General features: G+C 36.9%; 1 protein-coding gene across 2 annotated transcripts in view; it reads left to right on the top strand.

Moving 5' to 3' along the window:
* Positions 1 to 10219, top strand: part of LOC131928348 (uncharacterized) — a 15527-nt gene extending 5308 nt beyond the window's left edge. The window contains exons 6-11 of one of the 2 annotated variants that reach the window (XM_059284354.1): positions 545 to 916; positions 3059 to 3082; positions 6240 to 6331; positions 7365 to 7495; positions 9150 to 9227; positions 10024 to 10219. In XM_059284354.1, coding sequence (XP_059140337.1) covers positions 545 to 916; positions 3059 to 3082; positions 6240 to 6331; positions 7365 to 7495; positions 9150 to 9227; positions 10024 to 10181 — 855 coding nt within the window. In that variant the 3' untranslated portion in view covers positions 10182 to 10219. The remainder of the gene's footprint in view (positions 1 to 544; positions 917 to 3058; positions 3083 to 6239; positions 6332 to 7364; positions 7496 to 9149; positions 9228 to 10023) is intronic. The other variant, XM_059284362.1, reaches the window with a different exon arrangement.
* The last annotated feature ends 4781 nt before the right edge of the window (positions 10220 to 15000 follow it).

Raw genomic sequence — 15000 nt, forward strand, 5'->3', positions numbered from 1 at the left:
AATGTGATGTTATTTATAGTGGATTCTTAAATGAACAGGCATATAAGTAGCTAATTTTAACTATACTAATGAGTTGTGTTAAAATATTTTAGTTGCAACGTGACTGCAGATGTAACACATACTACCAATAATAAAGGTTTTTTCCAATTTTTAACAAACATCACATACACACACATACACAGATACTTTCATACACACGGTTACACACCATCATCATCTTTTTTTAAAGTTCGTGCCCAAGATAAACACACATTCACTCAAACTCACAGACAACAAAACCTTTTTTTTTGAAAATAAACTATGACTCTAATTGCTGCCTGTCTACCTGTTTCTAACAATACGGTATGGCTACAATGATATTAGTCGACTTAACGCCTACTTTTATTTGCGTACGTTTCATATAACAAAAAAACAAACAACATTACATGTGTTTTTCTATACGACGGCGATGTTTTATTTATAGAAAATATGACGTCATTTATTGACAACAACTTCAACACAACCGAATTAATTCAACCCCCACCCCCTCTCCTTTCACTGACAGTATGACGTAGACGAAATCGAATCCGATGGTGAGTATCAGCCGGCATCTTTTCAAGACGATGACACCTACCAAAGCAAGGGACCTTCCTCCCCGTCCCACGAGACGACCCCAGCGGCCCCGAAAGTTATCTCCGAGGAGAAGGCGGCGGTTAAAGAGACCAAGCCGAAGCCCAAGGGCAAAGCCAACCCCAAAGCCAACACCAAAGCCAACCCCAAAGCCAAACCCAAAGCCAACCCCAAAGCCAACCCCAAACCCACCCCGACACAGAAGGCGCCGAGCAAAAAGAACACGGAAAAGACCAGCACGAAAGCGCCCGAGGACACCACTCCGCCTTCGACTTCTGAATCGTCTTCCGAAGGCTCGTCAGGAGATGTAAGTGTAATGATTACATCGTGTCCTTTACATGACGATTTGATTTGAAATTTCGGCAAAAGCCCATGGTTGATAAAAATTCGAAAAAAATTCTCGAGTTCTCTGGCAGATAAGGCTCGATCCCTCCCAACACTAAAAAATTAAGAACGAAGAAGAAGAAGAAGATTTGAAATTTAAACCTGAGCGCGTTACGAAAAGTTGAAGAGGGGGGGGGGTGGTTGAGGGATCTAAGATAAATGTAACACCGCGCTTACACCAGCACAGAGGCGTAGCGAGGGCGGGGCGGGGGTTGCGGACCGCACCGGGTGACACCCAACCTAGCGACGCCACTGCACCTGCGACATGTATACTATACATGTATAGAAAATAAACCTTCGCAATAAGTGAGTAGCCACTTATAGATGTTCTGATGAATTTAACCAATGTCGAAGTTTTGTTTTTCTAGACGCGTTTAGTATACATGTCGCAAGTGTAAACGCTGTGTAAGATAGACATTTGCGCGAATGGAGTTTGCCTGAGGTTTTTTTTTTTATATCCCGAGTTGAAGATTGCCCGAATGGGATAAAATGCCTAATTATATGTGTGAACATTTTATGGATAAGGTTACGATTCGGGTTAGATTTGTGCTGGTGTTGGGTTTAATGCAAGGGTTATGGCCAAGCATATAAGTAGGTGAACGAATCGTAGAGCATTCGATTGCTACAGCCGTAAGGCTCGAGTTCGAATCCGCAAGTCAGTAGACGACCCATGAGTCCACCCAGCTTTGATGGGTACCTTACACACGTTATGGAAAGCGGCTGGGCATAGCGCTGATCACACTATCTCTCCATATGCAGAGGTCACAGAAACAGGTGAACTCTACTTCACTTGGCTGATCGACCTTCAGGTTTGAAATTTGAACTTTATGTATTTAGGTGAATCAGTGGTATATATGTATTGGGTGTAATGCAAGATTTATGGCCAAGGATATAAGTAGGATCACGGGTAGTTATGTGATGATGTAAAAGCGAAGGTTCGGCAAGCATAACACGCTGGGGTAATGGGAGGTATCAACAGACTATGTGAGAGTAACACAAACATAAAAAAAAAAATCCTACGAGATATCAACTATCAAATGTTTAAAATAGTAATTAGGATCTTAAGAAATAATATACAGTTTGTATGTATAAACTATGAGACAAAAAGGACTGTAGAGCGCTTGACTGCTAACTTTAAAGTCTCGAGTTCGTATCCAGGTTCAAATCAGCAGAATATCACTGAGTCCACTCAGTTCTAATAGGTACCTAACTCACGTTAGGGAAAGTAAAAGCGGCTGGGCATAGTGCTAACAACACTATTTCTCCATATGCCGAGGTCACAGAAACAGGTGAATTCTACTTCACCTGTCCTATGCTCTGTCAGGTTCGAAAATGGAACTTTAACGTTTAGTCTGATTTAGCTTAGCTTAGACTCGGGTCCTAAATCAAAGTTTAGATTCATGTTTTACACGTCTAGCTTTCTACCACTCGAACACATAGTTAATATCAATTTAAGATTGTGCGATTTAATTTTATATAAAGGTTTAGTTTGACTTAGTTTAGGAATTTAGATTAGGTTTAAATCTTCAAGGCGGTTCGGCATGATATGTTTTTATGCCTAGTGTTTTAACGAAACTCTTTAACAATTACGAGCCGACCCGCTGCGCATCACACGCCGCTATTTAGTTTTATTTTCTCCTTTCCAGTAATTTATAATTTGTGAATTCGACAGTACCAATGCTGTCACTAAAAATATTTGATTTAAAACACTAAAACCCTCCTTCCCCCCCCCCCCCCCCCCGTGAAAGCAGCCTCCTCTTAGTTACCTCCCCTAAGTTTAAAATGGTTTCAAACCAAATTATCTGTCCCTGATAGCCGTCACTAAATCAGTCTCTACGATTGTAAACATTTAGCGTGAACCACAGCTCACCATACCATGTGGGGATGGGGGTGGTTGCGATATGCCTAGAGAGGAAGAGAGGGGACTGCTAGGCGCGCTTACAGCTTGGTGTTTTCTAACGTCTCCAAAAAGAGAATTATATATATAGATTACTATTTTGTTGTTGTTGTGTTTGTTTACCATATTTTAACCCGATCTCTTTTGTTTCTGTTTGCTTTACGCCAGAGTGTAGGATCTACGACGCCTGATGTAAGTACCACAGTTTTGTTTACGTTCAGTGGCGTCACTAGGTCGGGTGTCACCTGGTCCGGAACCCCCCCCCCACCACCACCAATTACCCCCTCCCTCTTTGTGACGCCACTGTTAATACGGTTGCTACAGACACCTTATATTTGTCTCATTTAAAAAAAAAACATTATCATTTCAATTTTTGTTATAGATCATGAAAAAAGTAAAATATTAGTGTAGATTGTAGATGAGAGTGGAGGGGGGTGGGGGCGTGATTTATCAGTTTGTTACAATGATCAAAATTAGGTAGGGATTGATATAAAGCAATACTATATACACCTATCTCAGACCTTGATTTTCCGGAATCTCTTTCGCTACATTTCAGCTAACTATAATGGTTGGGGGAATAATAAGGCAGACACACTCTTTACTTTATCTTTGTGTAAGCTTGATTTATCCATAGCATACCCGACGCGAGATACTGCGATCAAAGTAAACAAAAAAGGAAATTCAAGGAAACTCTTTAATGATATTCAATTTGCACTGAGTCATTTAAAACAAATTATTCGTTTTAATTAATATGGGTAACATTTCAAAGTAAAGGTATAATTTTATTTATATATTCACATGCTTGTAGATATCCAATATTATTTGTTTTAATAAGATGGTATTTAACTTGATTCTTCGTGTTTTTGGATTATCTCTTTGTACTTGCTTCGTTCGTCATGGGTCTAAAATTTATGAAAGAAATTTCGCACACTGTTACCGAACCGATTTTTTTTTAAAACTTGACAGGTAGGTTAAGACTATGACGATGTATTTTAGCATAAAATTTAACATATTTTAACATATTTAGATGTTTGATTTTAATTTTTTTTTAAATATTGCTATAGAAATCAGAGACGTAGTCAAAGGCGTAGCGAAGGGGGGGGGGGGGGCGGGGTACATATGTCCCCAGGCGCCGAACTTAGGGGTGCCAAAATGTGTTGGAAAAACAAATTAAAATATCATTTTGGCTGCATTTTTGCATTATAAATATAAGAAATATATAGGGTGGGGGGTGCAAATCGAAAGTTTGAGGGGGTGGGATGCAAATTCAAAGTGTTTGTCCCCGGGTGCCGGGAAGGGTCGCTACGCCTCTGGGGGGTTAGAGGTGAACGCCCCCTATGACCATTTTTCGATTGTAGCGTATGTTCGGATATCGGTTCAATTAAAATTGCATGGTCCCAGCAACCCACATTTATTGAAATAGTAACTATTGTTTGGTGACCCTAATGCCCCAAGTTCGAACTCACTGTGTAACTGTAACTCATCGAGATGGGTCAAAATCTTGAACTCGATTTTTGACACTAGGTTTTTTACTTCTTAGACTCCATACACCAGAAAGTAAAAATAAAATATAATCTAAAAACAATTTTAGAATAAAAGCTTATTTTATGTTTTGAGTAAATAAAACAATATGATTTTTTTTTCTTCCTCTATTTTTAAAAGTTTTTTGTAGTTCACAATGACTGTTTGTTAGTTTGTGGCAAAGCTTATAACTCAGTTTTTTTTTTTGCTCCTTCCTATAATGCAGCGATTTCTTTTTAACTTTGAAGATACTTCCTTCTCTTTAAACAAAGCAATGATTTATGCATTTTAATTGTCTCAGATAATAAATAAATAATTAAATAGATGGTTTCTCGACTTTGAGTCGACAAAGGAGATGTTGTTTAACTTCCGCAGTTTACGAGCTAGCCTATTGATCGGGGTTTAAAGCAAATCGTAATAGCTTTCTTAAGAATAAATAATTCCAAAGTAAAAAAAAAATATAAGAAATTTATACAACATTTACAATAATAAATTTTTAAATGCATCAGTGTTTGCCATAGGTCGTTCGATCCCTTTTGTAAACGCACAGTTCGTTGACAAAATCTCATACACGTTTTACTTTTTAACGACCGTTACTTTTACTAAAGCGAGTAAATAATATGACTTCTAAAACAATTTTTCACTATATTGAAAAGCTTATTGATATAAAGAGATATTTTTTAAATTTGTATTTGTATTCCACATCACTACAGACCAGAAGAAGCCCAGCCCTACCCCCTGCAGAATGAGGCGTCGCTACGAATACCTTCCGTGTTTCATGAGCCACTACTGATGCAATATTTTTTTTTTAAATTTCGTTTCCTATGACAAACTATTGTAATGTTTTTAACACACATAAATAAATGTTTCATGCTGATAACTGGTCATATAATCGTACGTTGTTTTTTTTTACTACTGGAATATATTTTTCAAAATGTTGCCCAATATTCTTTTCCATTAATTTCTTTTTGTTTTTATTTTTTAACGATATATTTTATCAATTATATTTGTTTTGATATATTTGATAAATCATGTTTTTAATAACATGATTCATTTAATAACTTTTTGTTTGTTAAAGATGTAGGACCCATTTAATCCATTTCTATTTCATAACATTAAATGTGAATCGATATATTCTGTTTAATCAGTTGATTGTTGTTGACGATACATTGCATTTATTGACGTTTGTTAACAATTATTATCATCAATTGGGTATGTTGAGACAACTTTCCACATATTTATCTTAAAAAAAGTAAAGATTCCCTTTCAAAACTGACGGTCTATGGGGCAAGTGAAGTAGTGTTCACTGTTTCTGTGACCTCAGCATATGAAGAGATAGTGTGGTCAGTGGCGTAGAGAGGTCGGAGGTCGGGTGTCACCCGGTGCGGCACTTAATGGTGTCACCCCCAGAGGCGTAGCGACAAAATTTCAAATTTTTGATTTGCACCCCCCCCCCCCCCCTAAAACTTTCGATTTGCACCCCCCTCAAGTTTTTCTCTATATATTTTGCTATTTTTTGCCTTGGTGTCACCCCCCTAAATGGTGTCACCCGGTGCGGTCCGCATCCCCCCGCATCCCCCGCCCCCACGCTACGCCTCTGAGTGTAGTCAGCACTATGCCCAGCCGCCTTTACTTTCCCTAATGTGAGTTAGGTACCCATCAGAGTTTGGTGGACTCAAGGACAGTGTACTGACTTTAATCAGTCTTTAAATTACGGGTTAGCAGTCCAGCTCTCTACCGCTAGACCACTCCGTCCCATATACTTATCTTTATTAAAGCCAAATTTCCTCAATTCCTTATTGTTAAACTCGTATTCCTTCAACAACAGAAAGAGTTGGACGTGGCAGCGTTAAGAAAGGACGTTTTAAAAGCGCACAACAAATTTAGAGAACTTCACAATGCGCCACCCCTGAAACCAAGGTAAGAACGAAATACCATTTGCATATACTACGAAATATAGGTAAGCATGAAATACCCTTTGCATATAGTACAAAACCTAAGTAAGAACAAAATACCCTTTGAAAATACTATGGAAGCTAGGTAAGCATGAAATACCCTTTGCATATACTACTAAACCTAAGTAAGAACAAAATACCCTTTGAAAATACTATGGAAGATAGGTAAGCATGAAATACCCTTTGCATATACTACGAAACCTAAGTAAGAACAAAATACCCTTTGAAAATACTACGAAAGCTAGGTAAGCATGAAATACCCTTTTAATATACTACGAAACCTAAGTAAGAACAAAATACCCTTTGCATATACTACGAAATATAGGTAAGCATGAAATACCCATTGCATATACTACGAAACCTAAGTAAGAACAAAATACCCTTTGAAAATACTACGAAAGCTAGGTAAGCATGAAATACCCTTTGAATATACTACAAAACCTAAGTAAGAACAAAATACCCTTTGAAAATACTATGGAAGCTAGGTAAGCATGAAATACCCTTTGCATATACTACGAAACCTAAGTAAGAACAAAATACCCTTTGAAAATACTACGAAAGCTAGGTAAGCATGAAATACCATTTGCATATACTTGCAACCTAAGTACGCACAAAATAGTGTGTGTGGTAATATATGTTGTATACTTTGGTGCTGTAATATCTTGTATACTTTGGACATATTAACTCAGATTATAGGCTGATCTAGAAAAATATCACGGATTTAAGAAAAAAAAATTCATAGTATCTTCTACGTTGTTATAGTTTTTATTTTAATATTATTATTTTTTAATTTTTAATTTTTTTTTAATAAATATTTTCACATTCTAAATTTAGTGCATGATTTAAACTCCCTCCCCAACCCCTCCACACACGAAAAAAAAATACATCTTGAAATATACTAGTTCTCTCGTAATTTGAACTAATCACTTAGTTTGTTTTCATCCTAAATTCCTAAAAATCAAAACTGTAATAATTTATTGGTTACTTTTTTTATAAAGCAATGAGCTGTGTCGTATGGCTCAAACATGGGCAGATCACCTGGCTAAGATAGGGGAGATGAAACACAGCGATGTGCAACAGCGGGACGGTGCAGGGGAGAATATCGCGGCACATAGTGACCTCATCAGTGGTAATCTCCCATTCTATGTTTTTTTTTTTTTTTCTTTTAGAGTTACTAGCCGTCCCGGCCAGGCCCTGCTCTGGCTTCTGTGAAAAACCTATTGTTAAAGACAATTACCCGTGTGTTTAGTAATCATCATAAACCCGGCATTGCCCACCCAAACCACAACCAACCAAAACCAAAACAACAAAACGCAAACATAACGCTAACACAATTATAAATACAAACGAAAACAAAAACCTAACAACAAACCCAACCACAACCACAAACACCAATACCAATCAATAACAACACAAAAAATACGAAAAAGCAAACTAAAACAAACCAAATCCAAACGCAAAACCAACCAAAAACACAAATACAAACCCAAAGAAAAAAACACAAAAAAAAACGAAAAAAGAAAGAACAAAAACGAACCAAATCAAACCGCAACCACTAACGCAAACCAAACCTAAACACAAAGAAAACACTAACGCGAACATAAACGCAAAGTGCTCACAGTCTAGCCCGGGGCGGAATCGCCTGTTTTAGCTTAATAAACGACTATAGTACCCCAACTTATTCATAGTCTTTTGCACTCACTTAAACGAACGCGCCTGTTTCAATTTAATGAACAATTATAATACTCCAAGCTTATCCGTAAAATAACTAGAACATTTGCACTTGATCAATCCCCGCTAATTATGTAATTATTTTTTTCCCAACACCAAAACAAAGTAATAAAAAGTAAATTCTTTTCCACTAATGCAATGGTTTTTATAAAGGGAAGTAATTGTGTTTTCCCAATTTATCAAAGGGAAGTAAGTGCTATAGGACTAAATAAAGACATAATTAGAATTTTTGTAAAAGATGATATTTTTTTAAAACTTGTGTTTAATGAACATGCCGAAAGTTATTACTTTCAGTTTGATAAATGAAAATTATTTCCCAAAACTTTCAATATTAATTTTTTAACTCATAAATTTAGACCATAAGGACTTTAATTATCTAACACTTAAATCCAATGAAGATGTGTTACATACAGAATTGAGCTTTATATATTAGATTCTCTGTCTCTCTTTCTCACCCCTCTCTAGCTCACTATATCCCGAGTAGGTATCTTCATTGCACAGTGTACGTAAAATAATAAATTCTGATTTTGTAGCTCTCCAAAGTCAGTTAAGTTCCTTATAGTATAGATTATTAGATATCCATCGATTATAGGTCTTTATTTTAAAGGTTGTTATAAACTCTTTACTATTTTTTTTTCAATTTTATTTAGGGCATATACAAATATATATATGTATATATATATATATATATATATATATATATATATATATATATATATATATATATATATATATATATATATATATATATATATATATATATATATATATATATATATATATATATATATATATATATATATATATATATATATATATATATATATATATATATATATATATGGTATCTCTGAGTGAGATTGAATGCGTTTTTCTAAATTTCTAAATAGATGATTATTGTAAGTCCCTAATTTTGGTCTTCACATATTTATTGTACGATTCTCTCAAAGACCCAACAACAGAAATCTTTAGCAGTCAACATTGTAAACACAGTTTTATTTTTAGCCCGTCGCGGGTCAAGTAACTAACGTCATAACCTTGACCCCCCACAGGTGAAGAGATAGTCAAGATGTGGTATGATGAGGTAGAAGACTACGACTTCGCGAAGCCCGGGTTCAGCTATGACACCGGTCAGTCGATGACGTCACACTTCACCTGTCTACACCTGTAAAAAAAATTGTCACTGTCTTTCTTACTCATCTTCCGCTTGTTCGTTGTGAAAAGATTATCATCATCATGGGGGGGGGGGGGATGGGGTCATCCATAAATGTCCCCCCCTCCCCTCAGTCACACATCGTCACATAAAGCCATACCCCCCCTACACTGACGTCACACCTTAGTCTACAATACCCCCTCCCCCCTCAAAAATGCATTTGACTTTTTCTTAAAACAACTATATTTTTTTTCCAAAATTATGTCGGAACTCTGTCAAACATAGAGTACTTTAATCAATTTCTATTACAAATTATTAAAACCATTTTCTAAAGCGCTCGAAATAACGGCTAAAATTCGCTTTTTAACATTGCTTTTTCATAAAGCAAAAGTGTGACGTCACACCATCTGACCCCCCCCCCCCCCCCATCAGCACACACCGTCACAAATTTACGGACCCCCCACCCTTCCCCATGAATATGACGTCATTTATGGACGACCCCCTTACTCCCATAGCATTCTCAGTCATCATACTGATAGTCATCATCTTTCTTCGTCATCATCTTCAAAAATATCAATCGCCATCAGCATCTTTTTTTCTCAACGCCATCATTAACATTATCAAAATTATTATCCTTGACACTATGTAGTATTTTTAATTTTAATTTTTCACAATTCGCATTCAGAAAATTGACGAAAATGAGCTTTTCAATTATTTTTTCATACCTTAAGTACTCATTAAGAGATCTAGAACCTTCTAATCCAAATCCTTAGGTCACTTCACTCAGCTGGTCTGGGTGGAGACGGCCTACGTAGGGTTCGGCGCCTCGTCCGTCAAAGGTGATGATAACATGTACAAGTTCGTGGCCAACTACAAGCCTGCGGGGAATTACGAAGGGGAGTTTAAAAAGAACGTCTTACCGCGGAAATAATAAATACCGGGTTATCTTTCTTTATCTGTTTTGTACAAGACGGCTGAATACACAAAATTAAAACAAATGTTTTTGTTTATTTTTTTTATTCTTTTGTGCCTGCCTTAATGTTTAGCGTATATTTAAGCGATATACATTTATGCTTAGGTGCTAAATATTACTGCAGAATGTTGATAATAATTAGTTTTTAATTGCAAAACTATGAGAAAAAATCGTAATGTCTTCCAATTAAACCCCATTGACATTCATTTTCTATATATATAAAATAGAGAATAAATTATTAATTTTTTTTAACACTGGTCGCCGTTTATTTCCATAGAAAGGCTAACAATTTTAACCGAGTATCGCCCCTTTGGACGGAATGGTCTAGCGGTAGAGGCTAGACTGCTAACCCGTAAGTCTCGAGTTCGATCCGGGTTCAATTCAGTAGACCGTGCCTGAGTCCACCCAACTCTGATAGGTACCTAACTCACGTTAGGGAAAGTAAAGGCGGCTGGGCATAGTGCTGACCACACTATCTCTTTATATGCCGAGGTCACAGAAACAGGTGAACTCTACTCCACTTGCCCATAGTCCGTCAGATCAGATGGGGAACTCTCTACTCTATCGCCCCTTTGGTTAGTTGTGAGAATAAATTGAAAGTTATTTCTAGTCATAACAGAGATTAAAACTGTAGAGATGATGGAGGCAGCAATTATTCCTTTAATGCAGGGGTCTCCAAACTACGGCCCGCGGGCCCGATGCGGCCCGCAAAGTCCTCTCATCCGGCTCGCGGAGATCTTTTTGTCCAAGGAAAAATCGTTTGTGGTGATGGCTGAGGAACTTTGCCCAGAAAAATCAAAGGCATGCCTGGAAGAAACTGGCCCCCGAACTAAAATTTTATAGTTAATGCGGCCCTCGGACTGAAAAGTTTGGAGACCCCTGCTTTATGCATAACTCATGTTTTCCGGTATTCGGATTATAGACCCGTTGACATCAAAACAGGCTAATAAACGGAATCTGCTGATCAATAATTGATGCGTTAGAACAACAACAAAACAGACTTTAGAAATCTTGATTTTTCTTGTTAGTCAACCTCAAAAGCAGACATTTCTGATCGAAAAGGTTTATGGTAATCGATTTTCATGAAAAGGGGTCGGCGTGGCTGCTAAACCGAAAAGTCTAGTGTTTGAACACCCGGGCAGATGAGGATCGACAGCTGGGGACAGCTGTCCATATAGGAGAGACAACTCTTAAATGAAAACAACTGTTGTCTTGTAGTTTGTTCTTGGATAGACAAAGGCTATGGAAGCAAATCCAAAAAGAAAAGCAGGCAGAAATCAGAGTCAATGGCCTCAATGGAGCATAACCAGTTGACACGTATTCTTATCTGTGTTGAATCGGATACCTTCCAACACTAAAATTTAAGAACGAAGTAGAAGAACAATATGTAATTTATTTTTCACACTAAGTGTCATAAATGATGCTAACCTTTGAACTAAAATCGGAGCCCACAGCCTACATGGCGCATAAAAATTTGACTTGTAATACGTAATTTTGTTGATGGAAATACTGTCCAACATTACAATTAAGAAAGAAGAAGATATTAATAAAATCAGAATCAACTGTATAGATATTTTAAAAAGTTTTAAGAAATTTGATTAACAACAAAGAGTTCCAAAAATAATAGAAAATAACCAAGAAAAGATTTATAGCTTTTAAAGCAATGATAATCATGGTGCATTTTCAGTTAATAAGAAAAAATAATTTGCTAACCCATAACTTACGGTTGGGAGGTAGAACGCTAGACTATTAACCTGAACATTTCGAGTTCGGACCGAAAACTAGTCTCCAGGACGTCCCAGAGTCCACATAGCTCTGACTCACTTTAGAGCAAGTACAGGCGGCGGGGCATAGTGCTGACCACCCAACCGTGACACGTACCGTAGGAAGGAAATGGATGAACACTACTTCGTCTGCTTTATGGACCGTCAACGATGATCGAAAATCTAACTTTAATCATATGTTTCGACAACATATAGTAATATATTATATAATTATATATATATATATATATATATATATATATATATATATATATATATATATATATATATATATATATGTGTGTGTGTGTGTGTGTGTGTGTGTATCTGCGTACACATGTGAGTATATATTGACAAGTTATTATTTTATGATTGATAACGTTTGGTAATTTACTCCATAAAGGCCTGTATGTAGGTGCATGTATTTTAAGGTGCCTACAGACTTATCTAGTACGAGCGTACTGAAACGACATTCTATCAAAGTATGTTTTTAAACACCAATCAATATAAATGGCTTTAAGCTAATTCTATTTTTAACTCATCACTGCATGAACCAGACATTAAAAAGATAAACATCGCATTTATTATGTAAACAAAAACAAACGCATGTAATGTCACTGAATGTGTAGCCGTGGGCGGGAGGTTGACATGTAAGGGAGAGAACTCACAAGCAACAATCTTTGATTACCTCCCCTTGTGTCGAGACTCCCCCTAATGTATTGTTGTAGCAACAGGTATCTACCCACTTATCGGCCGCCGTGCCAGATTTAAACCAAATATTTCCGCATATCTATGGCGATAATCGGTTCGATTACATCTATTTTTAGAACCACGAACGGGGAAAGTATAAACACGATTTCAGCGTATATCTTTTGAACATGATAGTGTACATGATTTGAGACTATTTTTGAGTGGGAAGGTGAATTTATTTGTATGAGGGCCCAATTCGTAGCTGATAAGCAGGTTTTCCCCTCTATATATGACGCTACAGGGAAGGTAGAGTCCATCTGCTTTTTTTTACCTGGATATACGAAGTCATAATTGTGTTAGAAATACATACTCAGCTGTAATGCGTACCCAGCAGTAACATATAACCAACAATAACACATACAGGTCTGCAAGAATGGGTTCAATGTATACTGCTCGGTCATGTAAGCATGTTTACACGGTGGAGTTGTTTTTTATACCTGCCAACGGGGACTTCAGGAAACAATTTGCTTTAATTAAATTTTAATGAAGTTTATTTTTAGCTATCGGAAAATATATGATTCTTTTTATCATTTTAAGGAGCATATAAAAGGTATAGTGTTTTCAGCACTATGTCTAGTGAAATTTACTTGCCTTAACCGAATCAGGTACCCATTAAAGCTGGGTGGACTCAGGGACGTCTGACAGACTTAAGCCAGGGATCCGAACTCGAGAGATTTGCGAGTAGCTTTTAACGCTCTATAATTAGACCACACGGTTTCATAATGTTTCTCCATAAATTGAAATGAAACAAATATTGACATTATTTTTCTCTATATAAATTATAAATTTGTTCACCTTGCACTTTGTAGGGTGATATGGGGGGGGGGGGGGTAAGACGCGCTCCGTGGGTGGGGGGAATGGATGGCAGGTAATGAGTTAATTTATGAATGATTGGATGACTAGTGCTGATTCTTCACGTCATGTGTATGACTGACAAGGATAAGCTGATGGCTTAACTAATAATAAAATAAAGATGTGCTCACCACCATCATCATCATCATCATCATCATCATTATCATCATCATCATCATCATCATCATCATAATCATTATCATCATCGTCATCATCATCATCTTCATTATCATCATCATCATCATCTTCATCATCTTCATTATCATCATCGCCATCATCGTCATTATCATCATCGTCATCATCATCATCTTCATTATCATCATCATCATCATCTTCATCATCTTCATTATCATCATCGCCATCATCGTCATTATCATCATCGTCATCATCATCATCATCATCATCATCATCATCATCATCATTATCATTATTATCATCACCAGATGAAGGAGAGTTCATCTGTTTCATAACCTCGGCATTCTAGGAGGAAATGTGTTCTGAACTAAGCCCAAACGTATTCGTTTCTCTAACTCGAGTCAGGTACCCATCAGAGCTGGGTGAACTCAGGGGCCAGGGATCTGAACTCGAGACTTTCGAAGTAGCAGACTTAAGTTCTACCATAACATACACGTCAAATAAATACGTCGAATAAAACTTTCATAACTTAAAAAACTTACGAACCAAAACCAATTTTCATTTTCGCTTATGGGGCAATAAATATCCGCACAACCACATTGATTTCCAAGCTTGGGTGCTATTAAATAAATCGTAATACTTTTACCTTACTCGGGTAAGCGAAAGCCAACAATCAATGAGCCAGGGAGGTTCACAAAGGGCCGGCCAAATCTAGGGGAAGGCACAATGTTTAGGCGCCAGTCGTGTTGACGAACAAAGCACAGCGAATCGAATTCCAATCGTAGGATCGATATATCCGAACGGGAAAAAAAATCAGCGGGGATAGTGTGTGTAAAGGGTGGGTGGGTGGTTGTGGGAAGGGGGAAAAGGGAGATAAAAAGTTCAAAGCTGGTGAAATTATTGGTAGAGTTATTTAAGCATTGAGTGGTGTAAGACGTCGCTTTCTGATGGGATACAATACAACGCTATGTGTTTACAATACCAGATGTACTAACTTAGGTATGGTGTTTTAAACTTATGGATAAGGTAATAGAATTTACTTACGTCATGATTATTTACAAATAAGAACATTTTTAAAAATAGCTTTCTGATATTAACTTTATATATGAGTAGAGTTCATACACTATTAATCATAAAAATGCTATTTTCACTTAGCTTATACAATGCTTAACTCTGATGGGTACCTAACTCAAGCTAGTTAGGGAAGGTAAAGACGGCTGGGCAAAGTGCTGACCACACCTTCCCTTCATATGCTGAGGTCAAGAAACATATGAACT

The sequence above is a fragment of the Physella acuta genome, unplaced genomic scaffold, assembly GCF_028476545.2.
Source record: "Physella acuta isolate Inbredline_101_S28 unplaced genomic scaffold, ASM2847654v3 ptg000090l, whole genome shotgun sequence".
NCBI classification, from domain to species: domain Eukaryota; kingdom Metazoa; phylum Mollusca; class Gastropoda; family Physidae; genus Physella; species Physella acuta.